Source organism: Python bivittatus, unplaced genomic scaffold (genome assembly GCF_059951505.1).
Source record: "Python bivittatus isolate LINGU-HERP-01145 unplaced genomic scaffold, Pbiv_v1 ctg000080_np1212, whole genome shotgun sequence".
NCBI lineage: Eukaryota > Metazoa > Chordata > Lepidosauria > Squamata > Pythonidae > Python > Python bivittatus.
Genome location: NW_028277035.1, coordinates 88,324,161 through 88,351,847, shown reverse-complemented (window position 1 = coordinate 88,351,847; position 27,687 = coordinate 88,324,161). Strand labels below are relative to the sequence as shown.

Here is a 27,687-nt window from a genome sequence, read left to right as displayed (position 1 = left end):
TAACTCCACAGGTATAAGTCTACTGCCGGCCGGAACGGCCTTGGACTAGACCCCCAGGAAGGCACTTGTGGACTGTGATCCGCGACCAAAAATGCCCAAGACTCTTCCTCACCATCGAGTCGGAAAGCAAAACCGCCCTCGCGGGGTTCGATGGTCTCCGCGGGGCTAGAAGGGCCGCTTCCGGTGACGCCAGAGCGGCATCGGCGGGCGGAGAGTCTCCTGCGTCGGGGGAGAGATGAGGGTGGCTGCGCTCGGGGCAGGCCGTGCAGGGAGCCCTACCGCCGCCCGCGGGCACCGAGGCCTCGGCGGGGAGGGAGGCAGGTGAGGGCGCGAGGGCAGCGGCCGCAGCCGCAGCCGCAGCCGCCCGTCGAGGGGCAGCCTGGGCCGCTGGCCGGGCCTGAGCGCAGTTGCCCCGCGAGGCGCGTCCAGCCCCGCCGCCCAGGGTGCTGCGGCCCCATGGCAGCCCCGCCTTTGTCCGCCCCGCTGGACCCTCCGAGGGCTCGAGCCTTTCCTCCGCAGGCAGCGCGGCGGCGGGTGCCGGTCCCCTCCTGAGCGGCCGAGGCTCGCCTGCGCGCGTCTCAGGCGGAAGGTAGGTTGCCAGGCCTCCCTCGCCTGCTGGCTGAGGAGGACGAAGCCTCGTTCTCGAGCCCGCTGGAGCTTTACCCGCGGCGGGCCAGGCCTGCTCCTCCTCCCCTTCGCCGTGGATGCGCGGCCGCTCGCCCGAGCTCCCTTTCCAGGAGGAGGAGGAGGAGGAGGATGGTGGCAACGCCGGTTCGGTGCTTTGGGGGTTAAGGGCAGGCGCTTCCCAGCTGCGCGGCTACGAATCATGGCCTCTGCTGTTGGGGAAGAGGAGAGTTTCCCCTCCTCATTTACGTAGCCGCTTTAAAGAGGATCTCTGGGCCGAGTAAACTTACAGCTGTACTTCCCGTCCTCGGGTTCAAAGAAGCGGGGAAATTGCTGCAGGTTCTTCAGCGGATTGGTGTAAATTGGTATAGTTTTCTCAGCGGACTGAAGTGAAGGTGACAAGCTCTGTGGTTTTCACACGAGCGCAACGCTCTGAAGGAAAAGGGAGCAAAGGCAAGCGAAGGAAAGGTAGAAGTTTTTGGAAGTGAAATTTGGAAAGCGGATGGAATGTTCTTGTCGTATCATTGATTGATTGTTTATGGGCTCTCAAGTCGTTTTTGACTCCTAGTGACCACATAGATAGATTTTCTCCGTGACGATCTATCCCTAACTTGTTTTTTCAAGTCTCCCAGCGCATTGCCACTGTAACTGAGTCCATCCACCTTGCTGCTGGTCGTCCTCTTCTTCTCTTTCCTTCCACCTTTGCAGCCTTCTCCAGAGAGCTGGGTCTTCACATAATGTGTCCGAAGTAGGTTAATTTGAGCCTGGTCATTTGTGCCTCAAGTGAGAACTTGGATTGATTTGTTCAATGATCCATCGGGGGTTTTTTGGCTGTCCATGGTATTCTCAGGAGTCTTCTCCAACACCATAGTTCAGAGGCCTCAGTACTCTTCCTTCCTGCTTCTGCATCATATCACTGCTGCCTAGAAAAACATGAGCCGTGTGGAGTGGAGGGATTACATTCTACAGAAGACCCACCTTCCTTGATGCCCTTCTCCTTTCAACTGTTGGCATTGCATTTACCAACTGATGGGGCGAATTCCTCCTCACATTCATTCAGTGCAACTTGTGGAAAGGGAGCAGTTTTCATTTTAAAAAAAGAGGGAAGAAATTAGATAACTGTGGAGAGTGAAACCTAATGAGTCTCTTGACCCAAAGCTTGCCCCTTTGTTAGCCCTCTTCTGGTAAGCGCAATACTGGTGCAAAAAGTGCTCACTGTTGTCAATCAATTTGGGATATTAGTCAGTTGACTATGTTGTTGTTCAGTCGTTAAGTTGTGTCCGACTCTTCATGACCCCATGAACCATATCATGCCAGGCCTTCCTGTCCTTCACTGCCTCCCTGAGTTTGCTCAGTTGACTATGACCATGACACAAATAGCTCTTGCTTTTGTTTTTCTTGCAAGAAATATATTGCACCTTCTGTGCTGTGGAAAGGCAATACAGTAGTGTTATTAGAACACTTTTAAAATAGAAAGATCAATATCCTTTGCAGTCATTGAGCAACAGCTTTGCACTTTTGACAACACAACTGATTGGCTTGAAAAATTCTAATAATTCAACAGGAATTTCTACAAAATCTGTATAATGTACCTCTTATGAAGGTAAGGGCTGAGTCAAATGATCATGAGTTCAAATTTTCTTGAACCTTTAGGCCAGCAAGACATTTGCAATTTGGGTATAACAACACAAACTTACTGATAGTGTGGTTTGAGGTTAGTAGATCACAAGTGCTTTGAACTATAGAAAGCTGATTTATGAATGTAAAGTACTATGATTTTTCATTTTTATTTTGTTTTCTTTTTTGGCATGACAAGAAAAACTGTGAAAGCAAATTATACAAGAAATGCATAATTTTGCAAGATAAATTGATGTTAAAGAAGAAAAGAAAGAAATCAACATCCATATTTGGGCTGCTTTCATTCATCAGCTCCTGTGGATAAATCTTGACTATCCTAACTCCTACCCAAAGAAGAAGATGCCTGTGATAATCGATCAGCTCCAGATGAGTCAAACAAGGGGTAGGTAGAGTGTGGTAAAGCCACTGATCACAGCTATCTAACAGTTTTGCTGTAGGGCATAGTAGCCATTCTGCTGCGTCCTTCCTCTTTGTAAAAGCCAGATTAACAGTGTTGGATGTGAGCGTAACTCTCAGTTCATACTTGCTGTAGTGCTGGAACTGTGTAATCAAGGCATGTTCTAGAGAAACTCCTTCGGCTTAAGACGTCAGTCATATTTTTATAGCTGGTGTTGGAAATTTGACAGCTCAGGGCAAAATTGGAGTAGAACATGGTTGTGTATGTTGCAGGCTAATTAGTTCATCACATAGGTTACCATAGAAGGCTGTGGGATATTCTTTCTTAGATATTTTTTTGAGGCATTTTCCAGGAATGCGTTAGATATTGCATATCCCCCTGTTCAAAGGAAGGAATCCAGGTGGTATGATTTTCCTCTCTTCAGCAGCTGGATCTCTGAATCCCTTTCAGGTCTATAGTAATGTGATTGTACACTACTTTGACAAATATCTGTATAAAACGCACCGAAGCTGTTAAGGTGTTTAAAAATATTACTTTTTAATATTGATTTTGTTGAGAGTCTTCACGGTGGTCTGGGCAGAAGATAAGACTGGCAGCTAGATATTTAGGCAATTTGAAGTTTGATCAGCAAAGGTTCCTGAACCATATTTGTTTAACAGCAGCAGCAACAAATGATTTTCCCCAAAATTTAAAACTAATCTCAACTTTCAGAATATTTTCAGAGGCAACCTATTCTTTACTTTTAAATATATGTCTTTGTATCTAGTCTGGTTGGTAGACTTTGAGTGTTTAGTAAAAATTATGAATCTCTCTGGCTCAAAGTGTGTGCACCTTGATGTAATTAATAGATTGTAAATTCTGAACTTGGGAGACAGATTCCTGTTGGTTTTATTTGCACAACACACTTAATGGAGTAAGTTGAAGATGGCCCATATAGAAATTCTGGATATCCTCTTTCTTCCATTATCTTTACTGTGTTTATTAGCAGCCGTGCCATCCTGTTCTTGTCTTCTCAGCTCTTGGCTGTCTAGATCCTTCACAGTGTACATGTCCTGCTGTGCTTGTTAGTAGGATGTCCTCCTCAGCTATCATCTTCGTTGATATTGACTTTTTTGAAGTGAAACTTCTTTGAATTTCAGCATTCCAAAGTGAGTATATCTAATCTCCCAAGTTCAGAGGAAGGGCCATTAATATATTCATTGACTTCTTATTATTCAGTTGAAGCTGAATCAAAGCACACAGGTAAAACTTCAGAGATAATGTTATGGTTATTATTCTAACACGACAATATTAGAGTAGAAATTAGCTCCAGGTTTGAGTTCTGAAAGGGATTCTAGGTTCCTTTGTTTCTCTAGCTGTTTCAAACAATGCCCAGAGAGACCTGGATTTTTTTTTTAAATACTTACTGGTTTTATTGAAGGACTTGTCATCTATGTCCTTCTCCTACCTTTCCCTTTGGAGAGCTCCACAGGAATGTTCAGTGTGCTTAGGTGTCGTGTCAGTTCATATGAGTTAATGGTACAGTCCAAGTGGCTGAGCTACAGTGATACAGGACAGATGTTTTCCAAAATGGGAACATTTCCACTGCTTTATCTTTCCATGAACAGTTTTCAGTTAGGAGGGAACTGTAACTCAGTTCCCAGGGTACATGCTTTTCATGAAGAGCACTCTTGGTCTTCATACTTAAAAAGAATAAGATGGTAGATGATGAAAAGGATGTGTACCTGAATTGCCAATTGGAATAGACAAGTGTAAGCTGTATGGCATAAATAGTTTGATGTTTAAGGCAGTCTCCTGTGTTATTTTTACTAAAAGCACATTTATTTCATAAGATAAATTTTAACATAATGGGTGACTACTATATCAAATATGTTTAATACATTTCTCAGTTGACTATCTCCCCAAAACTGCATATGTATGTAAATGAATGTAAAGCCATTGCCTTTTTTCTAAAAGGCTAACATGAATACCTCTTTAGAAAATTTTTCAGTTCAGCTTTGTTCAGAGGGTTTAGGATTGTGTTTAGGATTGCAGCCTTAGTAGTTATTAATTCTCCACTATGTTTTTATAATATTGCTTACATTATAAATAAAAGAAAGAAGTATATGATTCGGATCTTAGAATCTCCGTAAATGTTCCTGGACAATTATTACTAAATAAAATTTTGAATTCATTTGAATGGACATCTGTACTGTATACTAAGGGTACAGTATAAGTTTGCTCTTACTCTGTTGCTAGTGTTGTTTGTTTTCACTGCTGGAATTGTTCTTTTAGTGTATTTGGGGAATACGCTGACTTACCTGTCATGCCAGTAATGTGTCTTAAATTGCAAAGATTCTGATGGAATTTATGGAATGCACCTAAAACTACCCAAATAAGCTGCAACTAAAATTATAGAAATGAAATGTGATCAAATTAGTGGCTATAGTAGGCCACATGTTGCACAAACAAGTATAGTACTGGGGCTGATGGAAGTTGGAGCCCCAGTCCAATTTCCATTTGTCATCACATCTGTCAGTGTCGTATATGAGGAGCACATGTAAGCTGTTCTGAGTTTTCTAGAGGAGGGGTGGGATATCTATAAAATAAAATATTAAACTGTGAACTCGGTTGATTCTGACTAAACTGTTCCTTCCCCTCTGTGTTTCAGGAGCCATGGCCACCACAAATCCTCTGGAGAACCTCCAAGTGGAAGCCAGCTGTTCTGTCTGTCTGGAGTACCTGAAAGATCCTGTGATCATTGACTGTGGCCACAACTTCTGCCGGGTGTGCATCACCCGCTGGTGGGAGGATTTGAACCGAGACTTTCCTTGCCCTGTGTGCCGTAAGACTTTCCGCCACCGCACTCTGAAGCCCAACCGGCAGCTCGGCAACATGGTAGAGATTGCCAAGCAACTGCAGGTTACCAACAAGCGAAAGATACGGGATGAAAACTTATGTGAGAAGCATAATGAAGTGCTTCGCCTCTTCTGCAAGGAAGACCAGGAGGCAGTTTGCTTAGCGTGTGAGATCTCCCACGAACATCGTTCCCATACAGTTGTGTCCTTGGATGATGCCTCTCAGGAATACAAGGTAAGATGGAGTTGGCACACAACGGGCACAAACCTTTTCTAAAAGCAGGAGGAGGAATGAAGGCCACCAGCAGTGCGTTTGCTATATACCTGCCCTTTTTTGGTTCCGTAATAAATGAGCTTGTGTAGTGTCTGTGCAGCTTCTTGTTTTGATCAATTATATTCTGACTTTGGCTTTAAAAGTGGTATTCAGAACCTGTCCCATAACAGGAGTGTTTATGGTCATGTCTTCTTTCAAGATATTTTAGAGCAATCTTTTAACTCAGTATGCGCCAGAGGTATTGGGGCTGTAACTTCTAGAAGTCTCAGTGAAGCTGGCATTTTTATGCTGGTTTGCAGTTCTGTGGATTGCAGTTCCCACATAGCTAGAGAGTGCTAGATTGAGAAAGGCAACCTTAAACTATTAAAGGTGTTCAAACAAGGCACTTCGCTTCAGCCTTGCCCTCCGTTTGTTTTTCTGTTTTTATTTTTTTTTCTTCAACTGGTGCTCAAGCATTCAGTAGCTCCTGGTGACCTTTAAGGAGTTGTTAACTTTTGTGGCTTATTTTTATATTTCTTCAAACTTAGTATTTTGAAAACCTACCTTTGATTGGCAAACTCATCTGGGTTCCAGTTCTGTTAGCAGTCATATGTTTGGAACATGCTTTGAAGCAAGGCTTCCTCTGAGGCACATCAGGATTATTTGAAATTCATGGGCTCCATCATCACATATCTTAGTAGCCCATTAACTTGTGCTCTGCTGTGTTGACCTAATAGTGGGTTTGTCAACCAACTGTTAGCCATTTGTGCTGCTTGAGAAGAGGCCAGGTGTATCAGTGAGGTGCTAGATCAAAATATTGATTTTTGATTCTGGTTGGTTTGTTGGAGAGGTAGAAGCTCTTCAGGACCCCAGGCAGAATTCTATAATTGGAGGTGAGACGGAGATGGAGATGAGATGGAGGTTGAACTTGAAGCTTGTATGCAAGGCTGAGCTATGGTTTTTTCTATAAAGATTGGAATTACAGCTATCTTATTCTGGTTGTAGGGTGGCATGTGAAAAAGCAAGCAGGCAGGCGGGAGGAAGGGAATAAGATTTACAACGCTCCCTGCCAGCTTCCACAAGGAAACTCAGTGGGGAAGCCAGTTGGAAGTTGCTCCTGCTCCCACTGGTTTTTTGCCCCTGCACCCCTGTGGTCATTCTGTTTCTCTGTTTAGGTAGGAAATGTCTCTGAAATAATGACCCACCTGGTCATGGGTTGTCTAGTAGTACTACAAAGAACAACTACAACAATGGATAGCCCCATTGACCCTTGGGAGTCAATACTGACCACTTTGGGGAACCCTGGCTTAGACTAATCTGTAATTTATCTCTGTCTCTCTATTTATTAAAGTCCCAGTTCATATTTAGCTTTTATGTTTCCCCAAATGACTCTCTCCTTCCAATTCTCCAACTCTTCTCTGGGAGGGGTTGGTATTATCTGCTGGTAGGAGCCAGACTGAGAGGAGATGCTGTCTCCTCTTGGGATGGAAGATGCAAGAAAAAAATGGAGTTTTTGTTTGTTTGTTTATTTATTAAATTTGTATGCCACCCATCTCCCCCAGAGGGTGACTCTGGGCGGCTCACAGTTGGAGTAAAACCTGCAAACAGTTAAAAAAATAAATACCCACATTAATTAGATAAAAAATCAGACTGTATAAAAAGCTCCCCTACCCCTTTAAATGCTTAACGGAGAGAGAAACCTTTTTAGTTTGATTCTGTGATGCCATCATAGAATCAGGTAATGTATGAGTTCCTGGGCTTTGCTGGTGTCTGCCCACTATCTAGATTGACAGGTGTAGTTTTGTTTGATAAACTCGTATCTGAACCTTTTGGAGTGTTTTCTTCCCTTTCACCTCAGTTCCTCATAATTGAGTTATGATATTTATATATTCATCAGTACAGCTTTTGCTCCTAACTATGACTTTTGATGAAATCTTCATGTATGTAAGCTGGATGCAGCCGAACGCCATTGGCTGAGGAGCATCTGCAGAACGGATTGCTCAGCTTGTATTGTAATATGTACCCTTCCCAAAGGAGTCTTGCTGCTTAGGCTCTTACCCTCATTCTTTTAGCTACCTTTGCAGGCTCTGACTCATATGTTTCTTTTTTTATCCAGGAAAAGATGCAGAAATGCTTGGAGCCATTGGAAAAAAAACTGCAAGAGATTGCCCACTGCAAATCCCGAGAGGAAAAGAAACCTGGGGAGCTCAAGGCAGGTGTTGCATATTCCGCATACTGTCGAATGACAGAGTATTTATTCTTAATTTAATTCTTCACTATAGCAAAAAGAAAAACAGCTTTAAGATGTATGTCAGACTTCCGCCTTTTGTAGCTCCATCCCCACTTTAGTTAATTTACACATATTTCTTACACTTCAGAGTGCTTATTTACCACTCCAGTAGACATTACCAATTCCTTAAATGATTTCTAGGTCAGATGAGAAAGCCTGTCCCAGTTTCAAAAATGTTCAAAAGGTATAAACGTTCCAAATTAATAGTAATAATGAAGAAAATTTCTCCAGGTAGGAGTTCAAAGATGACTACTTCATAGATGTTTAGAGGCATTAAGAACATCCACAAAAGCAGTAAAGTAATAATAAAGAAACTTATTAAAAAATAACTGGTTCAGCATAGAAGCTTATTATATTATACAACCCTTTCTCCTGTGCGTCTGCAGCGGAAGGTTGAAGACCGTCGCCAGCTCATCATTAGTGAGTTTGAGGAGCTGCATTTATTTCTAGCAGAGGAACAGGAAATATTAATGCAACGCCTAGAGAACGAGGAGAAGGAAATTTTACAGAAGTTGAAGGAAAATGTGACAGAGCTGTCAGAACAACGGAGTGCCCTCAACAGCCTTATCACAGAAATTGAGGAAAAGTGTTTACAGTCAGGCATGGATATGCTCAAGGTATGCGCCCCACAGGAATGGAAGGGCTTCTGTCTCTGAATCAGAGAATGAAGTGTGTTCTGGGAAGAGACTGGTCATTTCTGGTACAATTCAGGTTGTTTTGGTTTCTATAACAAAAAGTGGGTTTAGAACAGGAGGGAAAAATCTGAGAGGTTTTAAGAAATTTTCATAGGAAAATGCCTTCCGAGAATATATTTCTACCCCACTTTTCAGGAGCTCAAAGCAGCACACATAATTCTCTGCCCTACCTTAGCTGCTTATTTCACAGGGGTGTTATAAGGATAGTTTGGTCGAGTGACTGTAACTAGTCTAGAGTAAAAGAAGAGTTTGGGGGTTGGGGGGGTTGGGGGGGGGGTTGAGTCAAGGCTTCTGTAGTCCTAGTTCAGCATTCTTGGAAGCCTTGTAACCCATCCCTGTGGTTCTAAACTTATGACAAGGTGTTTATTCTCTCCCTTAGGAGGCTCAAGAACTACACACTGTTATTTATTTATTTAAAAGATCTGTATGGCCGTCCATCTTAAACGTTAGTATATTGACAAACTAGACAGACAGAAGAAAAATGGTTGAAATAAAAGCTACAATATCACACTGTAGGTAATTTAATTGGTTTTGAGTGTTTGCTACTCCCACATCTTCAGAATTGCAGTTTTCTTTCATTTGAAGTGATTTGCAAAACCCAGGACTAGGCCACTTGTGTAAGCTTATCTTGTTTCCTACGTACATCCTCTTACACCTGATATTTACTCGATGGTTAATGAGCCTGGAGCCCATTTCTGTGGCTTTGTGAATGAAATTTGTATAGCTCTTGTAGTTTCTAATTTAAATGTGTTGGTTTCTAACTCGGCAAACATGCCATGAGAGTACAGAAGAGGCTGATGGGATCCTCACGCTATGTGCCAATCCTATTGGTGCATGACTTCCTAATCAAATGGGATTTTTTTAATTTAATGAGTGGGTTCTCCTATGATCACATGAAATCTTGATATTATTTCTTGTCTTTATGCAGGATGTGAAGAGCACTTTTGAGAGGTAAGGAACAAATCCCTCTTCAATGAATTTGGTAGTTCAGCTGCTGCTTCTTATAGGGGCTGGCAAGGTTGTTATTAACTGTTATCATTAGAGAAGCAGTGTAACTAGCTTAAACATAAAGAGTCAAAGTTCAGTATCTAGAGGAATGTGTATCTGTTTCCACATTGATTCCCTGTTTTTCTTAATTCATTTAAATTTTTTTAAATGAAATTAAGGTGGGATACTTTACACCAGGGTTCACAGTCTTTAGTGAAGTTTACAGTGTTACTTGGGCTTTGAGTGGCATTCTGGGGCCATTTTTCAAAAAAGTTGATAATGCCAGGAAAAAAAATCCATTTGGCTTAATTTAATGTGAATGTTATTTGCAACAAGTTAATGAAATTATCGTTTGCGACACTGTATCATCTGTTTAAATGCTATCGGAAAGCAGACAGCATCCGGCTCTTATTATGTGTTTGGCCACAATAGGATAACAACACTGAAACTCAGTTCAGTAAAGGTGTAGAGATGAAACAGAGTTTTGGTTGAGATGTGCAGCTTATCAGATCTTCCTTGATCCAACTTGGTCACTGGTAGCATAAATTGTTTCAGTGGCATGGTGTATTTATCAGCTTTGACTAGGAGGCCAGGTACATTCTTATTTAGGCAGAGGTGGTCTGGTGTCAATTACCTATGTTTTAATGGGTTAGGGTATTGTAGTCCTCGCTTAGCGACTGCCCTGCTTCGCAACTGCTCGAAGTTACAACGGCACTGAAAAAGTAACTTTACAACCAGTCTTCACACACTGATCACATGACCATTGCAGCATCCCATGGTCACACGATCGCCATTTGTGAGCTTCACAGACAGCTTCTGACAAGCAGAGTCAATGGAGAAGCCGGAAGTAAAATCGCAAGTCGTAGTCACATGATGTCTTGCTTAATGACCATGTCACTTAGTGATGGAGTTGCTGGTCCCAACTGTGGTCGTTAAGTGAGCTACCTGTACATGGGATGGCCCCCAATAACTACTAGGCAACTGCAGTTCATGCAGAATATGATTGCTAGTTTTCTAACCAGGATCAGTATTACAAACCTATTAGATCTGTATTATGTCAGCTGTAATGACTCTGGGTATATTTCATAGATTTAAAGAGCTTTTTTAGAGGGCCTTCATAGATGAAATCAGGATACTTTATGTATCTAGCCATACTGTAAGATTTTCTGTGGTAGGTCTTTACAGGTGCCTCCGCTGTTTACAGAGAAAGGACCATGATATTCTGGTTTTTGGTTTATGAAATATATTTTTGCAGTTAAACGTTTTAATTTGATTGACAAAAATTCTTTCTCCATTCTATGAGTGGAAGACTTGTCTTTCCATCTTCCTTTAACCTCATTTACATCTATTAGGTCTTTTCCATAAGTACTCTACAATATTCCTAGCTTAGTTGTAAATTTTCCTGTGTTTTCTTTGATCTCCTTTGAGACATCTCATTTTTCTTTTTTCTTTTCTTTTCTTTTCTTTTCTTTTCTTTTCTTTTCTTTTCTTTTCTTTTCTTTTTTCTTTAATTATTTATCTTTGTTGGTATTCTTGACTGTTCCCTCTTTCATTGTTTATTTTATTTATTTTATCAATCAAACCACTTGGATTTCTTCCTGTTGGAAATTTTGGGATTTTTTTTTCCCATGTGGGTATTTCTTACCTTTTCCGAAACCCCTTGAGCTTTTTTGTGGGGGACATAAATTAAGTACACTGAATCTGGCCTTTATGTCATATCTTACAGGTACACTTATTCTCTTTAATTTTCTATATTTGACACATATATATGTAAATGTTTATTTAGGTATTAAAGTAATTTGAATGCCACCTTTTCATCAGGCCTCATAGTCTGTCCCGTAGACTCCACCTGGGTTAACCGGATTGCACTTTTCAGTTTTCTTTCTGATTCTATTAAAAGAAGATTTTACGGAGATTTTAAAAACGACAGGAACATAGAAGAAAAAATAGAAAAAGAAAAATGATAAAAGGGTAAAAGAAAAAGGAAAGAATAGCAAAAAAGCAAGAAGAAGAAACATCTCTAAAGAAGCGACTTCCAATCTCTTTTGCAGCAAACATAGCAATTACCACCTCCACCTTCCCATATTGCATTTCATAGTTCCCTTCTTCCCATAAACAACCCTTTTTAATCAATAAATCCTGAAATCAGCAGCTTGTTTTTATGCGTTTTCAGAAAAAAGTCTTTAAAGGGTTTCCAGTCTTTTATAAAAGTAGTTGTAGTCAACTTAGCCATTTTTGCAAATTCAGCCATCTTCACAGTCCATTCCTCCATTACTGGTGTTTCTGTAGTCTTCCTTCTTTGTGCACGTAATAGCCTTGCTGCAGTTACCATACAGATAGTCCTCGGGTTATAACTGGGACTGGGATTGCTGTCATTAAGCAATGTGGTTGTAAAGCACGATATCACATGACTGCATTGCTTAACAGCGGCAATCCAGGCAGTCCTGGTTGCCGTCATAACTCCAAGACATGTGGGTTATTAAGTGGGAAATGGCGGGAGGCCCACTGTGCAGTCTGAGCGCAGGGAGGCTAAGGGAAGGAGGGTATGGTGCGGTGCACAGGAAGGTGGGGGGGACTTATGAGAGTGACTTGTGACCTTCCCTACCGGCTTTCATGTTGACTTCACTTGTGGGAAGCTGGCAGGGAAGGTCGCAAATAGCAATCGTGACTGTGGGACACTGCAACCATTGTAAGCGTGAGCTGATTGCCAAGTACCCAAATTGTGATCATGTGATTGTGGGGGCGCTGTGACGACTGGAACGTCGAGAACCAGTGATAAGTACCACTTGTTCAGTGCTGTTGCAACTTCAAATGGTCACTGAACAAGTGGTCGGTAAGCAAGGACTACCTGTATAAAAAACCAATTGTCCACGAGCCTTTTCTAATTGACTATCTCTAAGTCCTAATAAGAAAAGTTCTGGTTTCATCTGAATGTTAATTTTTAAAACTCTCTGCATCACCATATGTATTTGTGTCCAGTATCTTTTCACTTTTTCCCAAGTCCACCATGCATGATAAAATGTCCCTTCGTGTTTTTCACATTTCCAACTGTGATTAGAAGTACCTTTATACATCTTAGACAATTTCTCTGGTATCATATACCAATGGTATGTCATTTAAAAAAAGTTTTCTTTTAAATTATAAGACAATTTGAATTTCAGACCTTTTAACCACATTTTCTTCCACTGAGCCATGTGAATATTATAACCAAAATTCTTGGCCCTTTTTGCCATGCATTCTTTAACTTGCTCTTCCTCCATTTCAAATCTCAACAAAAGTTTATACATTTTAGCAATTACATGTTCATCATTTGTATATACCGTATTTTTCCAACTATAAGACGACACTTTTTTCTAAAATCCTTACCCTAAAAACTGAAGGGCGTCTTATTCAAGGAAGTCAGCCGAGAATCGCGGTTGCAAAACTGCCAAACTTTGTTTCTGCAGAGAGGCTTCCTCCTATTGCTAGCCTCCAATCACGAATGAAATAGCTTGTCTCCCAAACAGACTTCTTCCAATCACGAGCCTGATGTAACTGACGTCAGCTGATGCTGAACAAACCAATTGGAGGAAGGCTGTTTGCAGAGACAAGCTATCGGCAGTTTCACTTGTGCTTGAATGTAATCAGTTATGCAAAAGAGCATGGAAACAGAGCTGCAGAGAGACGGTTTGGACCTCCTCCCACTGAGTGTATCAGGTCAATGTTAACTAATTACTAAATAAAAATGTGTTCTGCACTATCTTTAAAATACTGATTTTTAAATTTTGGGCTAGAAAAGTGGGGGGCGTCTTGTACATGGGGGCGTCTTATTGTCGGAAAAATACGGTAATTCATTTTCAAATGCTGCTTTATCACATTCTATTCCTGGTACTTTTTTATCTATATTAAATCTTTCTCTTAACTCTACATAGGAGAACCACTGAAAACTAAATCCCTCTGCAGTCAATTGTTCTCTTAATTTCTTCTTAAGTTCCCCATTTTCTTGTACTAGCAAGTTTTTATATGTTAACCATTTGTCTTTGCCTGCTGTTTCTTTTTTAAAAAACACTTCTTGAGTTGTGGCCAACAAAGGTATTTTCGGGCATAGTCTGGGTTTGAATCTATTCCACATTTGTAGTATGGCATTCCTAATATAATTATTTTTAAAATCTACATTTACTTTAACTTTATCATACCATAAGTAATCATGCCACCCAAACCTCAGACCATGACCTTCTAAATCTCTTATTTCTTAACAACAGCAGGCAACGAAATACAGTTTAAAAAACAGGCAATCCCAGTCCTCCTCTTTCCTTTGCATCTTGGAGAATCTAATATTTAACCCTTGGTTTTTTTGCACTGCCATATAAATCAGGATGTAACTTTTTGCATCTGAAAACCAGTTTTCACATAAAACTCTTTTTGGTCTTCCACCTTCATATTCTTTGACAGCATCTTTGTTTTTTCCTTATTAATTTTAAATCCAGTGCACCAAATTCCCTTCGTTTTTCCATTAATGCATCTATCTCTCCTAAAGGGTTCTCCAAAATTAAAACAAATCATCAGCAAATGCCCTTAGTTTATAAACTTCTTTTTTAACTTTTACTCCAGCAATTTTTATGTCTCTATTCAAAACTTCAGGAGCCAGAATGAATAACAACGGAGAAAGTGGGCATATCCCTGCCTCGTTCCTTTCTCTTTTTGACACGGGTCAGTTGGTCAATTCCCCATTCACAATTATTTTCTGAAGTATATATCAATTTCACCCATGTAATAAAGTTCTCTCCAAAATCCATATCTTCCAAAATTTTAAGCAGAAAAGTCCAGTTTAAATTATCAAAAGCTTTCTCTGCATCAAGAAATATTAAGGCAGCTTGTTTTTCATTATGTTGCTCCAAGTACTTTAATACATTAAGAACATTTCTAATATTGTGTCTTAATTGTCCCTTAGGTAAAAAAAACACATCTTCTTAGATAAAATCTTGTAAAACATTTTTTGGCCTTTCAGCTAAAATTGTTGTGAATATCTTATAATAATTACAAGTAGTCCCCAGCTTAAGAATGAGTTCCATTCCCAAGGTCTGTCCTCAAGTCAAATTTGTATGTAAGCTGTAACAGTATTATTGTATAATACTGTGTAAGTAGTATTGTGTAAAAAATTCAAACCATTGTGTATTTAACACGAATCGTTGGGTATTTAACTTGAATCATTGTGTATTTAACTTGAATCATTATGTATTTAACTCGAATTTTGCTAGAGTAGGCTCCGAACTTAACTATGGGTCATCCTTAAACCGGGCGTTCTTAACCTGGGGACTACCTGTATTCAGTAATGATACTGGCCTGGTTCATATTTCTCACATTCCATGTTCCAATTCTGTGGGTCCTTATGAAACAAGAAATTCCTTTTTAAATACTGGAAATATCCATGGTCAGACTTCATGGCAGGTTTGGCCAGACCACGTCATTACCTCCCTATCTACTTATAAAAGCCTGGTGTCCTTTCCCAGTAACTAGAGAAGTTCCTTCTGACCTCATCATCTAGCACCCAGACTTGCCTTGATGTTTCAGCCATGTCCATACAATTTTCTTGGCAACAGTGCAGAAGTGGCTTGCTACTGCCTTCTCCCGGGTGGCTATTTTCTTAACATCTGCAGTCTCATCTGCTCTCACCTCTGTTGTGGATTCCCCTTAGCTTGAGCCTACTAGGAATTCATTTAGTGTTCTGCTCAGGGTCCTCAAAGCTATTGCGCTCTGCCACTGCATCCTCTTGGAGGCAGATGTGGTCTAGTTTTTATATTTCTTGAAGTGAAAAAAGAAAAAAGGGGTACTCTGAGAGTTGTGATTGACTGGATTTTACCCAGCTTGCTCTCTTCCTTTCCACACAGATGTGAAGAGGCACAAGCCCATGAGTCAAGTCAGGTCTCCATTGAGCTGGAAAAAAATTTCTGCAATTTTCCAAGACAGTACTTTGTCCTGCGCAAAATTATTAAGAGACTCACAGGTGAGTTGCATCCAGTATTTTTCTGTGTGGGTGGAAAGAGCTTTGAGGACAAAAGATCAGCCTAGGCATCCCAAGTCTTTTTGGGCTGATGACCACATCTGGAATTTTGGCAGGTCTTGCAAAATGGCTCTAGAGGGACTTGTCCGTTCGCCAAATAATCATCATGGGCATTTAAACCATTACACATTGCTCATTTACTGGAAGACCGCCTGTTGCCTCCAGCAACTCCTGTGGGGTACATTTCCTACTCCCAATTTTTGGGGTTGGTTTGTTTTGGTTATTTTTCTGGAGAATGCGGCACATTTCCAGGCAAAATCCATCAGTTTTCCAAGAAAGCTTGTGGGTCCAGAGGTGCTGGTGCTTTGCATTGCAGAATGTCAGCTTTGCACGTTCTAATAGGTGAGGCAGGTGCCTGCTAGGTGTTGAAATGGATTTACTTACTGCTTCCAGGACTAGTCTGCCTTGCTCATTGGGTCAGATGGTTCATTCAGATGCCAGGGACTTTTTGTGTTCAGGATGAATTTGACAGACTAGGTTTGAATACACATGCTTTTGTCCATATGTGCACATATATATATCCAGAAAAGATCCTAGAAATATATTGGCATGGAGAGTTAAGATAGCATTCAGAAAAAAATATGGGAAACACTTGGTAGAGTTGCCTGTTCTTAAATGTGGAAAAATGTAATTTGAGGCTTGGCAAAAGAGGAAAGGGTACCTTGTTGGACAAGATGCCCTCATTTCCTAAGCAGAGGAAAGTTGTACTTCCATTTATCACATAAGAACACAAAAGATGCCTTGATGACAAGCCGAGTAATATCTCAGGTCTGTAAGTGCGTCCTTGCCATTTCCCTTGGGATATGCTTTGGGGATTGATCAGAAAAGTTGTCAATATTCTTGACAGGAATATTGCCATTTTAAATTAAGAATTTCAGGGATGACTAGTGCTTATTTTATTTAATTTTTATCCCGCCTTTGTTTTTGGTCAGCTCAAGGTGGCATACAGACCTATTGGTCCCATCTCCTATTTTCCCCACAAAATGTTCTGAGGTGGGTTGAACTGAGAGAGAGGGGCTGGCTCAAAGTCATCCAGTTGGTTTTTCATGCCTAAGGGAGGACTGGAACTCAAAGTCCTTGGATCTTCCAATGCCTCTAATGATCTGTCATACAGTGCTGTGAAATAACAATAACTAATCTAGGTCAGTCTTCCCCAATCTGTGATTTTACAGGTGTATTTGCTGGGAATTCTGGAAGTTGCTGTCCCAGTACATCTAGAAAGTACCAGATTTGGAAGGCAAATTGAATTAGTCATGTTGTCCAGTTTAAACATTTTGTAAATAAAGACCATTTCCTGAGAAAACTCAGAATCAGCCATCATATGGCTTACGTCATAACAGATTTCTTATACTTTTAACTGTTTGTCTGCCAAATTTTAACCATTCATTTTTGTAATCCTGTTGTTTGGAGAAATCCTTTTTTTTTAAAATTTGGCCAGTCATTAGATATCATCATGTGGTCTCTATACTTATGTATATAGATTAGTTCTCTGTTAAAATCTTAGCTCTGGAAGATTCTTGTGTGGGAATTCCACACATTCATTAACATGTATTAGGTGGTCCCACCCATCTTATCAGATATGTTTTTGTTCATCATTTACTACTGATAGTATTCATTCTTTTTCTTTCTCCTTGATAGTTTTGTATTGGACTTGATCCTTTTCTGCCTCCTCTTGTTCTGGCTGTATAGTTTGAAAGTGTCATTTTGTTGATGCTAGAAATAGATAGAGATAGAGATCCTCCTCCTTTTGAGGAAAGTTCCCATACTTCCTTTATTGTCAGATGAGTAGAAACCGATCCTTACAGCTTTGAGAATTTGAGCATGCCTTCAAAATGGTGGTTTTAGAGGCTTAGAGACACGGACTAGTTGGCAGTTGTAGATCTTGACAAACCATTTCTTTTTCCAGTGGCTTCATCAGCACCAAGAACAGAGAAACAATGTTTAGTGTCATTGTAATTGGTATTAATGCTTACCACAGGACTGGGCTTCTCAAAGAATTACCCCACTCAAGCCACAGACTCAGAAGCATTCTTCAAACAAAGACTATTTTGAAATGGAGCTGGTGAAAAAGAAGTAGAATGTATCACTCCATTCCAGCAGGTTTAATTCTCAAGAGTAGCCAAGAAGGCATTAGTGTTGTCAGCTCCTTCTTACAGGATTTTGAGTATGTTTCTTAAGTATGCTCTTAGAACTAGACCCTCTTCATGCTAACTGAATTGAGAGGAATCTATCTCGGAAGGGAGATTTGAAAGAAGTCCCTTCTGTTCTTGGGATCACAGTCGTCCTATATAAGTTACTCTTTTCTTGATCCCAGAGGATCTCTCCACAATCCCCAGATATCAATATCTGGGTTATCTCACTGAGATCAGTGTTTATGGATGGAAGAGTGTTCTAATACAGGGTGTATCATTTTACACATAAATCATGAGTAGGAAGTTGATAGATACTGTTCAGTCTCAGAATGAGTTGTGACTCTTCCAACATAGGCATTTTATAAAATCATAAATTTTAGCATTCGTTGGATCATTATCATTTGCCACTTCTTAGGAACAGGGATATGTAATCTCATTTTACCCACCATCATTCAGGGTTTTCTGCACACACTTACACACACACATAATAATTATTCGCCAAATGTACTTATTGGAAAATAACAACTGAGTTGACCACAGGATGGTTAAGATACCATTATTATTGCAGAAGCTTCTTCTACCACCAGGTTTTCCAAATAAGCACAATCTCCATCTTTAAAGGACAATGTACCAGCACATCTTCTGGAGAATTTGTCAGAAGATTGGAAAATTACACTTCCAATTCCTTCTCAGCTGATCTTTTATGTTGATCTGCAGAATTTGGAGACCAAGCCTTTTTCTTACCTTCAGAGAACTTAAGTTTCTATTGAATCTCAAGAATCTCACATTTTTAAGCCCTGAATGACAAACAACCTGATTTGTCTCTACAGGATCTGGATTTCCAGGTAGTATAGGACAACGCAACCAAATTGCAGCATACCAAAAGTCAAGAATGATGGCTGTCAGTTCTTTTTCCAACATGCCATCATTGTTGAGGCATTGCAGTCATGCTCACAGAACAGACAACATTCAGATCCAGTGGATTAAGAAGGAAAGGAAGTTCAGTACTTCGGAAGCATTGGGAAACTTGTCCTTAATGGATCACGATCTACTATATTTTGCATGGCCTTACCATTTTATTGAACGGAGGAAAGCAGGACTGTTTTTCTATAACATTTAGAGGCAGGTTGCAAATAGCATAAGTCTACCATGCAGAAGTTACAGGTATACAAAGCAACAAATTACACTTCCAGATGTGCCATTTGCTGCACTTCTAGAAACTTCTTAGTTTCTAGCTGAACCTGTAGCCCTCTACTATCATCCCTAGCTATGTTTGCAGACCAAAGGAAGAAAAAAACATGAATGTTTCCTTTAATGGAGTATGACTATTTAATTTCTAAGCAGAGGGCATACTGGATGTGATGCATATGCTTGAAACTTCAGGGATCTTCAGCAAAACCAAACCTATTTCTTGTCCTTGGTAGTGGAACTGTACACCACTCAAGCATGATGCCCACATCTCTTTCTCTAATCACTTCACAGTTAAATGGATTAAAGAAAACTGCACCTCAGGCCCAGGGATAAAACTTAGTCTTGAAGGAAATCCTTCCAGTCTCATAAGCAGCAATTTTGAAAGATAGCAGGAGTGTTATGATTTTGGCCCATTTACTGATCACCTTGATTGCAACTACTGTAGTCAGTTGGGTAGCCTTCGTTGTCAAAGATAGCTACCGTACCGAGCTTGTATTCCCACTTCTGTCAGCATCCTAGTCAGTCATCCCTCTTCTGGCAGGTACATATACTACTATTCAAAGACACAGTAGAGACTTTCCCCATGAGATCTGGCAGAATTTTTATTCTAGCTATGTTGCTGCCCCTAAGAAGGACAGAGACTTGTGGCCTATCCTGGACCTGAGGGACGTGAACTCCTCTTTCCTCCTGTCAAAATTCAGGGTGGTATCTTCAATTTTATCCTTCCACTGTTACAAGAAGGGCAGAGCTTTGCATCCATCGACCTGACCTGATAGGTGTATGTTTCCACATCAATATCATGTTCCACTACCAAAAATCCTTATGGCTCTCCTTCAGCTAAACCATTGCTTTGTGGTTTACAATAATATCTATAGCAGCAGTAGTGGCATCTCTACAATCATGAGAGGTGATGGTTATCAAATACTTAAATGACTGGCTGTTGATCACTGCCACCCAGAAAAGAATTATATAGGGCATATTTATGGCCCTTATCTTGCTTGAGTACATAAGCTTGAAAGTTAACTTCAAAAAAAAAATCATACTTCTCTCTCTCTCAGGTTCTAAAGTTCATTGGAGCTAAGATCGTTGTGATTGACTTCAGACAAAGTGGATACAATTTCTACACTGGTCTCATGAATCAGTTCCATGAATTCAGTTCCTGCTCATGTGATCCTACAACTCCTGAGTCATATAGTGCAAACTACAAGACTCCATTTGTGAACCTTACAGGCTTGGTACTTCCTAATGGTTGCACAGATATTGAACATCCATCAGATGGCACTTTACATCCTAGAAGAGTAGGTGTCTCCATGGAATATATGAACAATTTAATAAGAGACACACCATTTGATCAAACTCTCCTCTCTAACTCTCACTTTAGATGCCTGCCTCATAAAATGGTGGTCATATTATCTATTCCTAGGAATCAAAGGGTCATAGTTAAGAACAGAGAAGATGCTTCACATCAACAAGCTAAGACCTCTAGTGATACTTAAGGCCTAAATGTTTTTGGAACTGTATTAGAGTATTGAACACTCCACGTTGGGCAATACAGTTACGATCTGCTACATGCACAAGCAGGGAGGTGCGAAGTTCTCCCTTTAATTGCTACTCTCACTGGACCCTTGGGACTAATGCTTGAAGAAAATGATTAATGTTCCTGGATACTCAAGCAGGCACTGTAAGCCATTCTTTACCTACGACATATGGATGGAAAGTGAAACAGTGTTGTAGTTATACTCCTCTGGCATTGTTCCTCCAGCAGATGTTGCTCTGTCTACCACTATGACTAAACCCAGTGCCTGCATTAGTGTTGAAGCTGGTTAAAAGGCTCCAAACCCTTCCTCTCATCCTCATGACCAGAATATTTGCAGCAATAGAGACAAAACTGACTGGATCTTGATTACTCAGTCATAGTCCTACTGGCCCTGGTTTACATGGTTCTGTACTTACTATAACAGCACGTACATCTGCCTACCAAAAATGCCAGACCTGTTGGGACTTTATAAGGGCTGAATGAGATACCTGGATTTGCTGTCGTTCAAATTCATGGCATGGCAGATTCAGACCTGAATTCTATTTGATTTCAATTGGGAAGTGTTTCTTACAACATCAACACTGCCTGTAAAGGATATACTTCTGGATGGCAAAAAATTCATGGAATTTGCAGTAATGTTACCATTTTATACCTCATCACTTTTTGCTGTCTCCAGAATTGCAAGTCTCTCTCTTTCCTCATTAAAAGTTGTACTGACCTTCTCGACATCCATGCTCAGGTAGACAATGCTTCCATTTTTTCAAATAATACTTTTTCAGATAATACTAATACTCAAATAATACTGTTCATGAAGGAATTGTTGAGTCTCTTTTTTGTTTTTAGCCTGGAGTCTGTCCTTAGCACTTTCAGCATTTACATTTAAACCCTTTGAACTGAAAACTTGTTTCTTACAATTCCTCTTGGCGAAAATTGCCCCCCTCATGGCAGTTGCTTCAACTTGCAGGGTGAGGGAGATTTCTGCTCAGAATTATTCCTCCATCCAAACTGGTCTTTCAGCCAGATATTTCTTACCTCTCTAAAGTTTTTTCTCCTTTCCATATAAACCATATTTAGTTGTTTCGGTTTATTTCACTAACCTGTTCAACAATTTACAGCACTCACGCTACAATCTAAAATTTATCTTCGTTGCATTGCATCTCGTAGCTTTTTCCTTTCTGTGGGAAGGAAAAACTGGTGCTTTTGGAGATGCATTCTTGAAACTCTGAAGCTTTGTTCTGAGATAGCTAAGCAAACTGAGTGTGAAGCTGCTGCATCAGGGTAGTATCATGAGCTGCTTGATCTCAGTGTTTATGAGACACTATAGATTCTTTATCAGCTCCAGGAAGGACTATGCTTTCAAGAGTCCTCTCCTCAGCCTTTCTGAGTACTTACCCTCCGCCCTAGGTACAGGGCTTATAAATCACCATATTAGTGAATTACAGATACTTGTGGATATCTCTGGCAAGATTGCTGCCTGTGTTTTCTGTTGCTACTTACCTTGCCTGCCTAAAGCTTAGTAAAGCATTGATTTTTCTTTTATCTATGTAGGTGTGTCAAACCAGGGTAAGGATTCCAATGCCAAGTTTAATCAGTCCTGATCTAGTTTAAGTTGAGAAGAGCCCTGTTCCTTTTTAATAGTAACTAAATGAGAGAAGCATGGTAATAAAGAATGGTATTAGCATAATTGCTCTTCCTGGGTCTAACAAAAAAGATGATGATCTGCTATTGTCCTTTGTTCTGGAGTCTAACTCATTTATGTGGATACCTTGCTGGTGCTTTTCAACAGAGTTTTCCACAATTACAGAATAGCCTCTTCCAATTTATAGTTTAGCCTTTGTACCATCTTTTAGCAATCTGAATTTGAAACCATTTGACTTCACACTATCACACTATGAGAGAAGGGAATGCAGAAGTGTTGTGGTATCACATCAGTTAAGCCATTCAACATTGTCTAGTTGGAGCTTAGTATGTTGTATGAACCCAGTCAACTTGACTTATTCACTAGTTGTCTTCAGTAAACCATGGCTTTGTGTGTCCCATGAACCCTGTCAGTTACAGAAAATTGATGGTTTCTCAAAGCTCTGCAGTCAGTAGGCTGTGGAGAAGCTTGGAAGGGTAAGCAACGTCTCTTTTAAGTATTCTTTGCACTACATAAAATTTGACCATGACCCTCATGAATCCTTTGCTGATCTTTACAGCAGAAGACTACAGTAGCAATGGATACTGTAACTCCCATCATCCTCCCCCAATGGCCAAACAGTCTAGGGCTGAGGGAAGTTGGAGTTCAGCAGTGTGCATATGGGGAGGGTGAGATCACACATTGCCCATCCCCGGACTCTTGTATTGTATTGTACTTGGAAACAGCAGGTAGTAAGCAAAATATTACTAAGTAATAAATAAAATATCTGCTAGGATGGTAACTGGGATTTGCTTGGCAGAATACATTCTATCAGTACTTTAGAAGTCCCACTGCCTCCTAATGCATTTCTAAGCAAAATTCAAAGTGTTGAATCTTTGGTTGGGACTGGAGTATAGAAAGGAGTGCTTGCTTGCACCCTACCTTGTCTCTGTGTTGCAATTCTCTTCAGACATTCCTAAAGTAAGGCATGTAGTTGAAATCTTTTTTGGCTGGGGCATGCCTCATAAAAGGAACGTCCTCCATGTCCTCACTCTGATGTGCCTGTAGCACTAGGCAAATGTTTTAAATACATTTTTTGAGCCTTTTATGCTTCTGAAGGTTGCAGGGTTTTTTTTCCTGCTTCCAAGGGCTGTAGGCAGCATGACAGTGGTAAAGTGACCTTTTCACCGAGCCATTCTTTTATAAAGCTAAATAAGCAGCCTCCAGGTGAGGACTATGGAGAAGTAAGATGTTTCCGAGGAAACAGAGACAACGTTGCAATGCAGACCAGTGGCCAGGTGACAAGTTTGGGCCAGTGGAGTCTCTCCGGATAAGGAGAGACCGAGAGATCACTCACCTGCACTCCAGACAGCTGTTCCTCATGAGGAGACTGCAGGACCTGAAGGTCCTTGCAGTCAACTCGTGAGTCAAGTGGCTGGGAGACTAGCTTAAAACCTCACTTTTTAAACGTGTTTGGATATAATAATTTTGAAGAGATAGTTTGTGTCCCTGGCATTCAGTTGGAGAAAGACTCCAGGCCTGGAAATAAAAAGTGTTTAGAGAACCTGTGTAGGCCATAGACTTTCCAAGCCTGCTTAGAGATTGAAGCGCACGTGCTGGTTAAGGATGCTGCTACTTTTTAAAATATTTGCAGCCTCATTTCATTTTTTAAAAGAATCTGCTGAACGTTGCTATTGAGGAAGACAATTCTGGGGAGCTGGCAGACGTACCCATATCTGAGAGAGTCTTAATGGCTATATTCTGAATTGGCTGGGGGGAAAAAAGCAAGCCAAATGGAGGGAGGATATACTGTAATGGTCTAACCATGAAAGAAATGACAGATATATGTCCTTTTTTCCTGCAGGAGATTTGACTCTTGATCCTGAAACGGCTCACCCCAACTTAGTGCTCTCTGAGGACCGCAAGAGCGTCAAATTTGTGGAGCAGCGCTTGCGAGATCTGCCCGATAGCCCGAGACGTTTTACCATCTACCCTTGTGTGCTGGCCACCGAAGGCTTCACTTCGGGCCGCCACTACTGGGAGGTAGAGGTGGGCGAAAAGACTCACTGGGCCCTTGGGGTGTGCAATGACTCAGTCAGCCGCAAAGGGGAGACAACCTCTTTACCAGAGACTGGCTATTGGCGGGTACGGCTATTCAATGGGGACAAGTACGCGGCCACCACAACCCCGTTCACTCCGCTGCATGTCGCGATCAAGCCTAAGCGAGTAGGTGTCTTCCTGGACTATGAGGCTGGGAAGCTCTCCTTCTACAATGTGACGGACCGCTCCCATATGTACACATTTACCGACACCTTCACCGAGAAACTTTGGCCTTTTTTCTACCCAGGAATCCGTGCTGGGCGCAAGAATGCAGCCCCCCTAGTCATCCGGCCACCCACGGACTGGGAATAACAAGATGACCAAATCCCCATCTTCCTTTGCTACGCTTCGCCCTTGAATTATGGAGTTTTCATAACTCAGCTTCTCACTGGGGAAGAGAGCAGGCATCAGTGGTCTGCCTACTAAGCAACATCATCCCCGACCAGAAGAAGCAAAGCATCACAGAAGGGAAGGGCTTTCATACCGAGTGTTTCACATTAGGCTTCTAATGCTATTAAAGCAGCATTACACTGCTTTAAAGGTGTATAGGAAAGGTTTGGAGAAGGCAAACCTTTGCAAGAAACAGCAAAGAGCTTGTACTTTTCTGTAATCTAAAACTTCAGTCTCTGAAATTTTGGATTGCAGTTAAATTTGGGGGGAACAAAATCTCTTAAGGTTAGTCGAGTGTTTGGCAACAAGCCGTACAGATTGCGTTGGCTGTGGGCAAGGCTGGTCAGATGTGAGAGAATGAAAAGGTGGCCATTCTGTGCACTGTGGAGGGAGGTCATCTCCTTTTGAAGGAGTTACAATACATGTTTAACTTTTGCTTGTATAATTAGTGGAAATGATCTATTTCTCGACAGCCTGTTTTTGCTGGCAGGTCGAGTGGATGCAGAATAAAAGGAAACTATAATGCACAGTGAGCATAAGTCAAGGAGGCTAGGGAGACCATTCTCTTTGCCACAATCAGAGCTGCCTCTGTGCATTGCTGAAGCTTTGCTATTCAATTGTGGCTGCAACCAACTGGCAGAGGTGGCCCATGAAAGGAAAAGTGCTGAAATCACAATGTTGATTCAGCTACAGAAGGAAGTGCTCTCTGGTGGTATCCTTTGGCAGCGTGTCTTATGGTTCGAATGCAGTGTGATTGCATCAGAAGGGCTAGTGCACAATATCTCTCAGTTCATAGCTTTTTGCCTGTGATATTTCAGCTGTGTAACTTCAGATACAAGTAGACTCCCTCAGTGGTAAGTTGAGTGGTGGGCATCTTATCTGTGGATGGTGAGACAAATAGCTTATGGCACTTGCCTAGTCAGGAAAATGCCACAGATTAAAAAAAGAAAAACAGAGATGCAGAGAAGTCAAATTTAGTAACTTTCAGTGGAATTTGAATGTCTTCCAGTATTTCACCACAAATATAACCCCCTGTCATCATCTTCACTATAATCTAGTGTTTGTTGGCAGGTACAGCTGAGCCAAAACAGACACAGGAGGGTGTTTTCAGTGTAAAACTTCTCACGAACCTTCTCCCCCCTTTCAAGCCACCGTTCTTCAAATGCATCTCCCCTTTAGGAGATGGGCATCGAACGAAGCCAAAAATTGTTTGCACATTCAGAGTCCAGGTAAATTGGGTTTACTGTGCAGTGATGTGCCATCATCCTGCTAGCTACATGATCCCTGTTGATCCCTCTCAAAATAGCCTTTGCTACCTATTGTCCTCTATATTTGTTAGGGGACAGCTTTCATGATTGCCATATAGCATGGCCAAAGGTTGTACATCGTGGCCACTTTAATCCCAGTACATCCAGCAGCAGCAGCAGTGGAAGGCTATCTTTGAAAGAAGGCCTGTTTTGTTTTGTTAGGGTTTTGGCAAAATGGTTTTAAAATACAGACGGGGAAAGATAACAGCAGCAAATCTGTGGTAAACAGCATGCAAAATAATAAAGTGGAAGATATCTGTTATGTATGTGTCTTCATGTATTAGTGTGTATGTAATTCTTTTCCCTTCCCCTTTGACCTTAAAAAAGCCTAACAAAAATCATATAACCTCTTGATAAAGGAATCCCAGCTGCCTTCATTTTAGCTACCAAGGTTCTGTTCTGGATAAAGGAATTCCAAATGAAACCAATTGAAGGAGAAAACACGGGTCTTTAACCAGTTCTCATGTTCACAATTAGACCAGATTGCACTTTCAAATTACGTATGAAATTCTGAGTACTTCGTATGTATGGATCCATTTTTTTTAAAAAAATTGACATTTGTAGGACAGTGGGTGGTGAGTTGAGCAAGACCAAGTCCACCATTCTTCTGGGGAAGCTGGTAGTGGCCTTTATGAGCTTCTGCACCATATGTGAGTTAAGTCTGAATTTTTTTTTTTTTTTAAAGGCTGCCTTTTCCAGGCAATTAAGTGAGAAGAAAGTCTACTTCTAGATAGTCAAGGACTAGGGTGAGTGTAATAAGTGCACACCCAGATGGAGCTCTCCTGAATAGGTGAAGGACTTGGAAGTTCAAAAACTGAAGTGGCGACCATATATTGAATGTGAACTTTCTTGAATATGTCAGAAAATATTCCTGTAAGGATTTCAGCTTGCTGTCCAGTCCCAAATTAGTATTTGGCTGATCAAACTCAAAGTGATGTTTTGATGGCTCCCATATACGTTTTGGTGGCCATCTCAGAATTGAGAATTAGACAGGCCTATTATTTGCCTTCTAATGGTACTGTGTGTATGTGTGTGCGCCTGTGTGTGCAGGGGTTTGTATGGTTGGAGCCCTTGAGTATGACTACATTGGCAATTCTCCAGCAACCCACAGCTTAATGCAAGATATGTGTGTTCTGGCTTGTAACAGTGCTACTAATAAAATAATCTGTTTTAATTGATAGTGGGCTAATCATGATTTCCCACCATAGAAAGTATCAGGGTAACTTAAGATTTGAGGTGAGCCAAAAGTACAACATTTCGAAGTTCAACACCAGCCCATTTCAGACTAACGCTTCAAATAAAACAAAAACAACTGAGATCACTATAGAAATTACATGGAAAAGTCAGCTCACAAATTTGATTTGGAATACTGTTTGAAAAAGGACTGGAAGTTTTTAAAAGCATCATGCTTTTTAAACAAAGCTGAGATATGCCACATTAGGAATATTCGGTAGTGTGCGATGCTAAGATTCTGGGATTGCAGAATGTAAGCAGCTTGAAATTTATTTTAGCCAACAATTTTTGCAGTGCAAGTATATAAATATACAAAATAAAACTCTACAATGTATGAACATATTCTTCAGTTACTTGCAAATCAGCAGAAATAAATTTCAAACCAATAACCATTAAGGACATTTACCACTTCTATGGC

General features: G+C 40.8%; 1 protein-coding gene across 3 annotated transcripts; it reads left to right on the top strand.

Moving 5' to 3' along the window:
- Positions 1-9: 9 nt before the first annotated feature.
- TRIM39 (tripartite motif containing 39) lies at positions 10-27,214 on the top strand. Of its 3 annotated transcripts, XM_088134545.1 has the most exons (9): positions 10-589; positions 2,441-2,644; positions 3,676-3,807; positions 5,310-5,731; positions 7,866-7,961; positions 8,426-8,656; positions 9,663-9,685; positions 15,589-15,704; positions 24,104-27,214. In XM_088134545.1, the coding sequence occupies exons 4-9, from the start codon at positions 5,315-5,317 to the stop codon at positions 24,649-24,651; spliced, it is 1,431 nt and encodes a 476-aa protein (XP_087990671.1). In that variant the 5' UTR covers positions 10-589; positions 2,441-2,644; positions 3,676-3,807; positions 5,310-5,314; the 3' UTR covers positions 24,652-27,214. The 3 variants fall into 3 exon arrangements, with proteins under 3 accessions (XP_087990671.1, XP_087990670.1, XP_087990669.1); XM_088134544.1 differs by lacking the exon at positions 3,676-3,807 and having other exon boundaries at positions 10-321; XM_088134543.1 differs by lacking the exon at positions 3,676-3,807.
- Positions 27,215-27,687: the final 473 nt, after the last annotated feature.

Excerpts from the sequence above, each read along its gene's own strand:
- TRIM39 (XM_088134544.1), top strand. The coding sequence starts at position 2,602 with ATGCCTGTGATAATCGATCAGCTCCAGATGAGTCAAACAAGGG. Across the intron at positions 2,645-5,309 it reads CCAGATGAGTCAAACAAGGG|GAGCCATGGCCACCACAAAT; the intron begins GTAGGTAGAGTG and ends TCTGTGTTTCAG. Across the intron at positions 8,657-9,662 it reads CAGGCATGGATATGCTCAAG|GATGTGAAGAGCACTTTTGA; the intron begins GTATGCGCCCCA and ends GTCTTTATGCAG.